General features: G+C 49.7%; 1 protein-coding gene across 3 annotated transcripts in view; it reads right to left on the bottom strand.

Annotated features, from left to right (window-relative positions):
- Positions 1-12,929, bottom strand: part of Traf7 (TNF receptor associated factor 7) — a 22,707-nt gene that overhangs the window by 8,472 nt on the left and 1,306 nt on the right. For 2 of the 3 annotated variants that reach the window (XM_017801257.2, XM_008845164.3), the window contains exons 2-4: positions 2,761-2,876; positions 2,456-2,513; positions 471-565 (exon numbers count right to left, since the gene is read on the bottom strand). In XM_017801257.2, coding sequence (XP_017656746.1) covers positions 471-565; positions 2,456-2,513; positions 2,761-2,838 — 231 coding nt within the window. In that variant the 5' untranslated portion in view covers positions 2,839-2,876. The remainder of the gene's footprint in view (positions 1-470; positions 566-2,455; positions 2,514-2,760; positions 2,877-12,929) is intronic. The other variant, XM_008845171.3, reaches the window with a different exon arrangement.

Genomic DNA, 12,929 nt, shown 5'->3' with positions numbered 1-12,929 from the left:
TTATTTTGATATATCACAGTGAAAGATTTATCGTCCTCTTTTTTTTTTTTTTTTTCAAAAAAAAAAAAAAAAAAAAAAAAAAAAAAAAAAAAGTCCTGCTCCTCCACCCAATGACCCCAGTCCTGCCAGGTATTCTCTGCTCATCTGGCAGACTCTCCTGAGTGGCCCTTCTGTGACTCCACCTCACTTAAGATGGAGTCAAAAGTGTCTGACCTTGGCCCTCAGGTACCACAACTTAAAGCCCAATCCCCAAACTGGCAGCCTCCTGCTACCATCTAGCCATGGAGACCTCCTCTTACTTTCACCACATGTGCTCAGACCTCAGGGTGTTCACACAAGCTGTTCTCTCTGCCTGGACAGTTTTCTGCTCTTTGCTCTACTGTCAGCTCCTCTGGGGAACTGGTCCCTCAGGATGGAAGCACCGTAGAAGGTTGGGAATCATAGTGGGCTCCTGCAGAGTAGGGACCTACCATGCTGTCCTCCTCATCCCGTGGTGAGTAGGCAAGGGTGCTAGAGGAAGAAGGTGTCCTGCGGTGCTGTTTGTATGTGTTGGTTCCATCAGCTGCTGAAAAGAGAGGGGCGGGACTAAGTGATGTTGAGTGTAGGTAGACTCGAGATAGTCTGCTGGCAGAGCCTGTGGGGGACATGGAGACCTTTGGACTATCTCAGCCTCCCCAAGACCAAAAGGGTGCAGGGATGGGACAGGAATGTCTGGGATTATCTCCCAAGGTCAAGTACTAGTAGTGTGGTTCTTGGGTCCAGCTTGTGCCTGCACATAACTGAACCTGGATGCTGCTGGCTGCCCCACCCTGGCAACCAACAGGAAATTTTATTTATCGCCCCCTCCTCTGGTGCTGGGAACTCAAAACTTCACTTATGCTAGTTAAGAGCATTACTACTGAGCTACAGCCTTAGTCCTTGGTCTTGCTGTGTAGCAGGATGACTTCAAACTCATGATTTTTCTATCTCTACGTCTTAAGTGCTGGAACTGCAGGCAAGTGCAATCCCACCACACCCAGCTAAGATCTTTCTTTCAGAGCCTCTACAAAGTCCTACCCTTCAGCTTGACCAGGGGCCCTCCATGCCCAGCTGGTTGTAAAATCAACTTTAAGATTACCCTAGGGTCACCTGAGGATATTCTGTTTGATCTTCAAGGTAACCCCACCCAGTGAGTTCTCTGATAGCCTTGGTTCAGAGGGGGAAACAGGCACAGGGAGATTGAAGGACCTCAGGGAATATATGGCCAAGCCAAAATTGTATCCTGGTGGCCTTTGTCCTCCTGCCTCCTCTCTGGTACAGCCAGATCAGGAACTGGACCCAGCCTTCTCAGCCTCCCTCCTCTTGCCCACAGAATACCCTGCCTGGCCTGGGCCAGAGGGCAGGGCTTCCCTGTGAATGACAGGTCAAGGGTCCACATGGGAGCCAGAAAGCCATCTCGCAGGCCCTAAGCCTTGGGGTTGGGCTGCTACCAGCACCCCCCCCACCACACCCAAACAGGTCCAGATGTCTTGACAAGAACCGCAAAAGACTCTGTTCAAAATTAGGAATATGACTGACTACCCTGTGACTGGGCCTCAGTTTCTCTATCTGTAATGACAGGGGCCAGATGAGGCAAGTACTTGTGCCTTGTTGCTTGGCTCTGACCACCCTCAGTTACCCAGGAAACAGGGGTTCAGCAAGCTACATGCCATTTTTTGCCCTCAACAATGGTGACAGGCACTATGTAATTTCTAAATGTAGATGAGGAGTTGAACAACAGCATCCTGAGTGGAGGAGCAGGGATAATATTTATTTTATTTTTCCTCAGAAACAAGCCTGTGAGAAGAGGCCTTTCCAGAGTCCCTGAGAGTTATCCAGGAACAAAGGCTCTGCTGTGAGCAGGTGCACCTGTCGGCCCTATGCCCTCAGCCATGGGAAGGCAATTAAAAAAACAATTAGCAGCTGGTGCATGGGGGGTTTGTAGGTGAGGGGAGAGGGAAGGGAGCACCAGAAAAGCAGAACACAATATCCCCTCCCCCAGACTTCAGCAAGGACGCTGTCTTCTCTTTCTCTTCTCTCTGATGTTTTCTAATGTAAAGCACAGTACCTTTAGAGTACTGGACCCAACCCAGAAAAGCTGCCATGCCACGAACACCCTCTTGGAGGTCAGGAGCCTAGGGCTGGGAAGAACCATGATTCACTGTGAAAAAGTCTAAGTGTGCTGGGCAGTGCCAGGGAAGTCAAGACAGCCTTTCCTGGAGGGTAATGGGCAATGTTTCAGGAATGGGGGGGGTCAACAACAGAGGAGAGGTGCAGGAGCAGAACTACCTGACTCAGTTGGAGGCAGAGACATGATAAGGAACAGAGGCCAAGAGACCGAATGCTCATTTGCCAACATAAGCACCCAGTCCCTACTCCACCAGGAAGTGCCCCTAGGTCCCGGTGGGGTACAGATTCTTTCTGATCACAGGCTCACCTTTGGTGATGGTATTAGCAGCTGAAAAGGTAGGCCCAAAGGTCGTTTCCATTCTGGTCTAATAGAGAAGGAAGAAGACTTAATGCAGACATGCACAGGTCCACACAAACACTGACATGCTCACTCACTGGTGGCCCCTATACATGCAAATGTAGGGACACACCAGTTACAGACATATGGCACAGGCCATATGAGGAAGAGGGATGCTAGGAGCTCTGTCATCAGTGGCAAGTTACTGCAGCATGCTGGGGCCTTGGATGAGGATATGCAAAGAGGAAAGACCCTCTTGTTTGACATCCCCTTACCCCGCTGCTGTCTGGGCAGGGAAGGTTGGCAGGTCCCCCAGAGAAGCGGTTGTAGCGGGCACTCTTGCCCGAGCTCATGCTCTAGAGGGGCATCCAGGTTCTTCGGGCAGCATTCCCTGGGGATGGAAGACAAATGAGAGACTTGAGAAGTGGCATCCCGGGTCCCTAGCAGTCAGTCAAGCTAACCCACGTGGGCAGACCTGCTCTAGCTGGTCCTCCATGGGGTAAGCCATGACCTCTTCTTACTTCTAATGCCAATTCACTAGGTCAACAGTGGGCAAGGGCCTTCCTGCCCCTGTCCTCCTGGTTGTACAAGCCTCAGGTAAGGTACAGGCAAGTGGGCCCCTGAGGACAGCTGGGTCTCAGTGGTACCATCCCTCTGGGCCTAGTCCTCCTGAGGAGCCACCCAGCTTTTCTCCAGAGGTAAAGAACCCCGTCTGTGTTGGCCACTCCTCTGGTCCTGCGTCACAGTTGGTTACTTTCAGGCCTGCCCCTTTGTAGTCCCAATGTCCCTGAGGCCAAGGCTGGGCCTTCTTCTCCACCAGTTCATTGGACTGGGCCCAAGGTATGGCACACATACCAGAATCTAGTCACATGGGGACTGACTTGCCAGGGCAAGATGAATATGCTCCCTGCCAAAGCAGGTGCTGCCCAGGACCTGGCCAGGACCACAGAGAACTCATGGGCAGTCACTGGAGCTGATTTCTCCCAACTTTGGTCACACAGGGAAAGTCACAGGAATGAGATGAACCCCAGATCTCAACCAGTACAGGTCACGCATGCCAAATGTGCCATTCAAGGGCTGGGGTAGCAAGTGAAGGCACAGGGGAAGCATACAATAGCCAGTATCACTGCTCTGCTCAGAAGAGAGGGGCTAAGGATAGACTAGATGTGAAGTACCTACAGAGAAGAGAAGATTAAAATGAACCCAGGGGTTGGAGAGATGGCTCAGTGGTTAAGAGCACTGAATACTCATACAGAGGCTCCAAGTTCAGTTCCCAGCATGCATGTGGCAGCTAACAACTGTCCTTAACTCCAGTTCCAGGGTATATGATGCCCTCTTCTGGCCTCCAAGGGCTTTGCACGGCAGGAGTGCATTACATGCAGGTAAAATGTACACACAAAATAAAAATTTTAAAAAGGAAAGAAGGGGGCTGGAAAGATGACTCAGCAGTTAAGAGCATTGACCACTCTTGCAGAGGACCTGGGTTTGATTCCCAGCACCCACATGGCGGCTACGAACCATCCTTAACACCAGTTCCAGGGGAATCCGATGCCCTCTTCTGACCTCTGTGGCATTGCACAACATGGGTGCTCTCACATACATGTAGGCAATACACTCATACACATAAAATAAAAATAATAAATAAATAAATAAAAAGGAAGGAAGAGCTGGGTGTTGTGGCGCTTGCCTTTAATCCCAGCACTTGGGAGGCAGAGGCAGGCAAGTCCCTGTGAGTTCAAGGCCAGCCTGGTCTACATAGTAAATTCCAGGACAGCTGGGGCTACAGGGAGACCCTGTCTCAAAAAGACCGAAAAAAAAAAAAAAAAAAAGGAAGTAAGTTAGGAAGGAAGGAGGGAAGGAAGGAAAAGAAAAGAGGCTCATTCAGCAGCTCATACTCAGGACAGGTCTTGGAAACAACATACTCTTTGGCAGCACAACCACATACACTTCAGGGACACACACTGTCAGGCACCACACCCCCCCCAAAGGTCTCCTTACTCTCAGGAGACTCCAAGGGTACAGCTAGGAGGACACCACTGACCAACACCAAGCAGTGGCCTTGGTTAAGTCCCAGAGAGCTCCCTGTGGGGAGGTGGGCTGCACTCAGCTGTGCACTCTCCCCCTCAAGAGGCCACTATACCACCTCTTGAGTCACACCACAGGTTCACTGCCCAAGGGTGGCACCTTTGGAGTCACCTTCTCCAGGAAGTTGGGTAGGTGAGAGGTGTGGCAGTGGAATGCCCATCCCATTGGCCAGGGCCTCAATGCAGGGTGGCTTGGTTTGTGCCAAGGTCCTCCAGGATAGAGAAAGAACAGAAGACAAGGAAGCTCTAGAAGGCTCTGGGTGGATCATGTGCCAAACCAAGGTGGGAAAGATTTCTTCCCCAATTCCTTGGAACTATTGCACACAGGCAGCTTTTGCCACCATCTCCATCAGGTCCTGGCACTGTCTCCCCCCAACAAAAGGAAGGTCACAAAGCGTGTCCTGTTCTACTCATGGTTGTTTAGCCTGGCCCAGAGGGCTGAAAGGAAGGGCTGGCTCCCAACTTGTCTGCCACCTCTGGTGACTTTGTGTCCTTTCCCTCATTGCCTAGGTCTCTCCTGTATCTTTAGCTGTCACTTGTAATTCTACCCGTCTGTCATGGATCCACTTAAGTCTTTGAGCCTCAGGCCTAACCCTCCATCTCACAGATCAGGGTGGCTCTTGGCTCCTGCAGTTGACATTGTCAGGCACCTGCCACCTGTCACTTCTAAGCACCCTCAGGTTTAGATAAATGGAATATTCTAGGAGGTGGGCCAAGGCCTCCTTCCTGCTCTTAGCACTCTGCCATACAACTGCTATGACAGTTGTCAGTACATACCAGTCTCCCTGATAATCACTTCTTCCCTCCCACTGCACCAGCTTCAATGTCACCAGATACCCCCAGACCTAACTGTAGTTCTAGGGCTTGGCTCTGTGTGCCTTAGACTGAGCTCACTGGGAAAAGACAAGTTCAGAGGAGGTGGCCCAGATGCAGAAGCATGAATATGGCCCTGTACTCTTCTGCCCCCTACTCTCAGAAGTCTCCTCCTTGAGCAGGGAGGTCCTTGACAGCTGGCTAGGATCATGGACCCTCAATCTGCCATGCTGGTTTAGACGAGGATACCCCTGCCACATGGAGGCCCAGCCAGCCTAAATCTGAACACTCCAGGGTATACTCTATCAATGTGAAAGGTTCAACCCTTTGGAGAAACCCAGATAGTATGTTCACAGGGAAGTGTTAGGAAACACTGACCTGGATTCCTAAAACTCATCTGATCCTTCACTTTTGGCTTCCAAGGTCACAAAGCCAAGTGCACACTCCAGCTAGTGACGTCTGGGTCCATCACACACTCCCACTGGAACCACAGACCGAAGGCAGCCTGGGCTTTCCTAGCTCCCATTATGCTGGGCTGGGAGTGCAGTGCCTGCCTTCTCCCTGGTTCTGAGGTGAGGTAAACAGAAAGGAACATAGTATAGCATGCATATCAGCCAAAAGTCCCTAGAGCCAATGGCAGCCAGGCCCACAGATAGATAGGACTGGCTAGATAGAAAGCTAAGGACCAAGCTGAATTGGGAAGGAGGAAGGCCTAGAAAACAATTTCCCAGTTCACATGAGTTCAGCCTTAGGAAGGGACTAAAGGGTAGGCTGACCTCTCCAGCTAGAGTCCAGAGCCCTCATCTGTTCACAACCTAGGAGGCAGAGATCCACCCTCAGCGCTGCAGGATTGAGCAATGCACTGAAGACACTCCTCAGCTCAGTTCCCTGGGGGCTGAGTTTTGCAATAACAGGATTCCCCAGTGTTTGGGGGACAGGCCAGACAGCAAGGCAAGTGGAAAACTGAGCATGGCTGCTTGAAGGCATGACTCCTCAGCCACTGTGCTGAGGCTCCCTGGCAGGAAGCTGCCAACTTGAGCAGGAATTCCCCAGGAGTTCTCTGTGTCCTAGAAGTCTGGCCTCTCCTGCTCTCCAGTTACCAGGTAGGAGGACAGCCTTCCATAAGGTTGGTTCCCTATTCTCAAGGTGGGAAAAGTTATGGAAAGTGGGCTAAGCCTGGGCTTGCCCCATCAACATCCTTGTTCCTTTTTCCCAAGTCTATGGACTACCTGTGTATCTGTGAGACTTAGGACACAAGCCCCCAAGGAACAGGGAATTCTATCTTTCAGATTTTTTTAGTGGTATTAGAGCCTGAACTTCACACATGCTCTTCACTGAGTCATATTCCTAGCCCTAGAACAATTTTGTTGCTTTTCTTTTTGAGACAGGATTTTACTATGTAGTCCTGGCTGATCTGGAACTGTGTAGACAAGGCTGGCCCTGAACTCCAGAGTGCTGGGATTAGAGGTATGCACCACCACGCCCTGAAAAATCTTTTTTGAGACAGTTTCACCCTTGCAGTTCAAGCTGGCTTTGAACTTATGATCTGTGTTTGGCCTCTCAAGTGTCGAGATTATAGGAATGCAACACATTTGGAACCAGAATATTACTTTCCCCTTTATTTCGTTCCTTCCAGGGGGTACTGGGCACAAAATCTAAACTTTATGCATGCTAAGTAAGTGGTCTACCACTGAACTTTATGCCAGTCCAAGATTTTTTTTTCTAATTTATTTATTTATTTATTGTGTGTGTGTGTGTGTGTGTGTGTGTTACCAGATTTTGTGTGTGTGTGTATGTGTGTGTGTGTGTGTGTGTGTGTGTGTGTGTGTGTGTAGGTGTGCATGTAGAAGTCAGAAAACAACCTATGAAGTTGGTTCTCTTCTTCCAAGTATTGAACTCAGGTCATCAGTGGCACCTTTAACCCACTGAGCCATCTCAGGCCAAGATTATCATTTGTTTATTTATTTATTTACTTATTTACTTACTGTGTGTGTACAAGTGCTATGATGCACATGTGGAGGTCAGAAAACAACTTGTGGGAGTACGTCCATCATGTAAATCCCAGGGATCAAACTCGGGTCATCAGGTTTAGCAGCGAGTACCCTAATCCGCTGAGCCATCCTGCCAATCCAGATTATTATTATTTTTTTTGGTCTTTTTGAGACAGGGTCTCCCTGTAGCCCCAGCTGTCCTGGAACTCACTATGTAGACCAGGCTGGCCTTGAACTCACAGAGATCTGCCTGCCTCTGCCTCTTGAGTGCTGGGATTAAAGGTGTGCGCCACCACACCCAGCACCAGATTCTTTTTAAAAAAATTTTATTTCTTTATGTATGTATTCATTTGTCTTTTTGAGATAGGGTCTCCTTGTAGCCCCACCTGGCCTAGAACTCACTATGTAGACCAGGCTGGCCTTGAACTCACAGAGATCCACCTGTCTTATTTCTTTTTATGAGTGTTTTGCCTACACACACACACACACACACACACACACACACACACACCATGTATGTGTAGTGCCCACAGGGGGCCAGAAGAGGGCATCAGAGCCCCTGAAACTGGAGTTACAGATAGTTGTAAGCTGCTGTGTGGGTGCTGGGATCCAAACCTGGGTCCTCTGCAAGAGCAGCTAGTACTCTTAACCACTGAGCCATCTCTCCAGTCCAAGAATTTTTTTAGTTTTTAAGATTTATTTTTATTTATTTGTGCATGCGCACATGCACATGCACACACATAGGTAACCACAGAAGCCAGAAGTGGGTGTTGGATTCCCAAGGCTAGAGTTATAAGCAACTATCAAGTACTTGATGTGGGTGCTGGGACCTGAACTCTGGTCCTCTGCAAGAACAAGCAACATTGTTAACTGCTGAATCATTTCTCCAGTCACCCAAGATTTTTTTTTTTTTTGTCTTTTTGAGACAGGGTCCTCTCCTCTCTATGTAGACCAGGCTGACCTTGAACTCACAAAGATCCACCTGCTTCTGCCTCCCAAGTGCTGGGATAAAATAAAAGGTGTGTGTCACCATGCCCAGCTTCCAAGATTCTTTTTTCTTTTTTGGTCTTTTTGAGACAGGGTCTCCCTGTAGCCCCAGCTGTCCTGGAACTCACTTTTAAACCAGGCTGGCCTTGAACTCACAGAGATATGCCTGCCTCTGCCTCCTAAGTGCTGGGATTAAACGTGTGCGCCACCACGCCCAGCTTCCAATATTCTTTTTAAGAGAAAAAGGTTGAGGGCTGGAGAGATGGTTGTTCTTGCAGAAGACCCAGGGTCCAAATCCCAGCACCCACATAGCAGCTAACAACTGTCCATAACTCCAGTTCCAGGGGATCCGACAGCCTCTTCTGTTGTTCTCTGTGGACACTGCGCAACACGGGTGCACTTACCTACATGCAGATAATACATGCATACAAATAAAAATAATAAATAAAATTTTAAAACAAAAACAAAAACAGGCCAGGCATGGTGGTGCATGCCTTTAATCCCAGCACTCAGGAGGCAGAGACAGGTGAATCCTCTGTGAGTTCGAGGCCAGCCTGGTCTACAGAGTGAGGCATTGCATGACATGGGTGCACTTACCTACAAGCAGGCAATACACACATACATATAAAATAAAAATAAATTAAGGCCGGGCGTGGTGGCCAAGAAATGGAAGAAGATATCTGACATCAACTTCTGATCTTCACACACATGTATACACATATGGGCACACGTACACACAGGAATACATACATATACCTGTGGAGAGCCACAGCCTCCGCCGCCATTACAAGATGGCGCCGGTATCCGGACCTTCTTAACAGTAAACATCCTGCTGCACCCATAAGGGGCGTGCACAAGAGCCTGCTCTCCCTCGCCTCCTCCCGTGGCGTGATCTCCAGCAACCAATCTGCTTCTTATACGTCATAGATGGGACCTTTAGAGAGAGAGAGAGAGAGAGAGAGAGAGAGAGAGAGAGAGAGAGGTGTTGAGAACCTGAGGCAGAAGGATTGTTGTTAAGTCTGAGGCCAGCCAGGGATATAGAAAGATACCCCGTCTCAGAGGCAGAGACAGAGCTTCAGAGAGTGAGAAAGAGAAAGACAAATAGGACTATCTACCTTGGCTATCACCAGTAGCAAGTAAGTCTCGCCCCACCTGAGCTGTGGGTGACCAACAGGCTGGAATTCAGTCACAGCACCCTCTCATCACACTTGTCAGAGCTGCAAGCATAGCTCTTGGCAAGATGAAGCCAGTCCAGTTACCTACAGAATGTCCAGCCCCTGCCTAGGCATTCTCCCTGGCTCAAACCCAGATCTCACTGCCAAATCCTATAGAAACAAGCTTGGTTGCCACAGCACAGCCACATGCACTTTTGTTGGCTGTTCCCTTGATGTCCCTTTAGCACATCTTTTCCATCCCAGACAGGCAGGGTGTGATGTGTGGGGTCCCTGGAGTGTTCTGGCCTCTGCTTACCTCAGCCTTGAGGATCCTCCCAGAACCTCCACAGGCCCTGCCTGGCAGAAGCCTGTTCTGCCTCCCTCCCCTCCCAGCACCCCAGCCCGGCCTCTACCCTCAGCTTGCCTTTTCCTGTTCTCTGTACCCACAGCTCCAACTGTCTAAGGAGCTGGCCTTTCCTTCCCAGCATTTGGCCTCCTTATGAACCCACACGTAGCCTCTGGGCCTTCCCAACCTAGGGTTAATCTCTCCAGCATCCATACCTCTCTCTGCTGGATGGAGTAAATAGCCATGAACATCAATGCCCTCACCTTCCCAGGGCACTGTCCTCATCTCACTGTCCTTCCTTTCCCAGGTCTCCTGGTTGTTTGTGTGTGGGAATTATGTCCAGACCATAAGTCCAGAGGGCTTTCCAGAAGAAGAGACTGGCCAGATCAAGAGTAGGCAGAGAAATTCTGGGTCACAGGATGCAGCAAGCATTTGTCATCCTGTTCCCATGCCCAGCTATCTCAAACAAATCCAGTAAGTCTCAAACTCATGGCAACAGGTCTTGTAGCCTTCAACAGAGTCAAGTGCCCAAGTATAGGCCCCACCTATACTTCTAGGCCCCCTTGAGCTGTTTCCTAACTGCTTCTAGTGTGGCTTTGACTCCCTGGTGTCCCCTTCTTCCCACCCCACAGGAAATGGGGTAAGGTCACAAAAGCCCCAGGCTAGACAGAATGCAGAGGGCAGAGATCTACCCCACCCTACACTATACTGCATTGCCTGCTTCCGGCACCTAGAGCAACTCCACCTGTCAGTCTTGGATTTCTACAAGGCTGCTCCCCCATGCAAACACACACTGAGTGTCCTTCCCTGGGTGCTCCTGGGACTAGATGGCCCCACTTTTGTGATCTTCTGCCTGGGGCTTTCAAGCACCAAGTCCCACTTCATCAGCACAGTCCCAGTGGCCTATATTTTTCCTTCATCTGCCGTGCCCAGTAGAATATTACTCCAAAGAACAGCCAATTACTCTTTCCTGAGACTGGAATACTGGGGACACCAGGGATAGCTGCTGAAGCGATGAGGAATTGGCAGGTCCCTCTCCAAGGGTTCCTCATGAACGAGACAGTTGGAGGACTGACAAAGTGCTAGGTGCCCACTTCCTACTAAGATCAGGCCTATGGGGAACCTGGTTCAGAGGAAGACACATCCAGTTGACAGATCTTAGAGGTGGGTACAGGCTAGCACTTAACATAGCACTTGTGGCAGAGTGATCAAGACCATGGGTCCCAGACTCAGACAGACCTGGGTTCAAATCTTCAGCTGTTTAAGAGAGGAATGATTGGGTAAGGTGCTAGACCTTGGAGGAGACTGGGTTTCTCACCATAAAACTTAGTAGAGAATGGACCCAAGTCAGGAAGGACCTGTCAGAAATGACATGCAACTAAAAGTTATGGCTGTACCAATAGTAGCTCCTCTGAGAGCCTAGGGGGAAAGCCAAGAGGCCAGCTCACAGACACCAGCCAGCATGTGGGCATACCAGGGCTGACCTAAGATGTATTCCTTCTGCCCCTTCCATTGCTATCAGCAAATTAGGAGCCCACACTGCACCCTTAAGCTAGCCCCTCACTGAGCTGAGCCAAGCAGCCCCAGAATCACACAGGCTAAGCTGCCTGTGCCTGCTGGCCAACTCAGGACTTCCCTTAGTTGCCCCTTCTTCCCATGTTCCATACCAGACATTGCTACATCCAACCAGCTGGCCAAGACTTATACCCACTGGGTGCTGGAGAATAGGGATGGCCTGACTGTTGAGTATGACCCTAGGAGGATCTAGAAGCTGGGGGGTAAAGAGATAAGGAACAGGAGCCCCAAACATTTTCATTCAGTGCCACAAGCACATCTCTGTGGGAACTGAAGACCCTGAATTTTCCCATTCATTTCCAGAAAGATCCTAACATACAGCCACAGGAAGTTACTTTACAGAACCTCTTAGTTTTGGACACCATTCTTGGCCATTCCTTCCTAGTCTGTTGATGTCTGTCCCTCAGAAAGTGGTTCTCACTTCCTGAGGAGACTGCAGCAAATAAATGCAGGAACCTCAGGGTACAGGGACTGGGGAGAAACATGAATGCCTAAGAGTATCTTTATGACTAAGGCTGTGCCTGCCAGAGGACCCACCCCCCTCCCCAAGAAAGGGATCTTGGAACAGAGAGGCCCAAGGAGGACTGAAAGAGACTACCCGGCTGTTGAATCAAGCCCAGGGGTGAGCAGCCTGCAAGGGAGGGAGTCTGTTTGTGCATGGGGAGAGGCTTGAGGGGACGTGAGATTGATATGACAGACACCCCTAGACCTCAACCTCTTCTGATTATCTCACCCTGTCTCAAAAGAACTAGGCTGGGACAACTGGCTTCTAATGAGGCCCACTCTCTCTCCTACACCTCATCTGAACCTCAAAGTTCATCACTATGCACACCAGAAGGCTCCAGGACTTAGGCCTGCTTTGTCTGGCACCTCACCTCTGCCTTCTGGGTTGTACTAAGCTCTTTCTCACTCAGGGCCTTCCTTTATCCTTCTGACTCCAGCTCTCTGTCTGCAATGCCAGGCAATGGCCCAGGACCAGCTGCTTCTCCACCAGGTCTTTGGCTAACTGTAGGGCTCCTACCAAACCATTTAAGAGACCAAAAGATGACAACACTCATTTTCTTTTGCGTTCTGGTTCTTTTTTTCTTTCTTTCTTTTTTAATAGTACTTATCACAGTTCAAGGATTTTAACACTCCATTGTCAGTCGCTTACTCCTTTTTCTAGAAGAGTTCTGGAGGGTGAGTTGCCCCAAAAAGACATTTTTGTTGTCCCAAGGCAGGGCCGTGGGTGTTACTAGCTTCCAGGGAATAAAAACCTGAAATGTTGCTCAACATCCTACAATACACAGGATCCTAGCAGCAAGAACGATACGACCCGAAACCCCACACCAGACGAGCTTATCAGACTGGAATTGTATTGTCTGCGGTCCTCAGAGCCTAGGATAGTACCTGGCACACAGGCGGCGCTCAATAAATGCAGAAGAAAGTGAAAAGGGAACAAGAGACTGAAGGAAAGGAGCCGGCAGTGGACCAGCTGAGACTCCAGCTTTCTCG

The sequence above is a fragment of the Nannospalax galili genome, unplaced genomic scaffold (assembly GCF_000622305.1).
Source record: "Nannospalax galili isolate Female #2095 unplaced genomic scaffold, S.galili_v1.0 scaffold471, whole genome shotgun sequence".
In the NCBI taxonomy this organism is placed as follows: domain Eukaryota; kingdom Metazoa; phylum Chordata; class Mammalia; order Rodentia; family Spalacidae; genus Nannospalax; species Nannospalax galili.
Note: the sequence above shows the minus strand (reverse complement) of the source record. Positions and strands in the feature narration are given on the sequence as shown.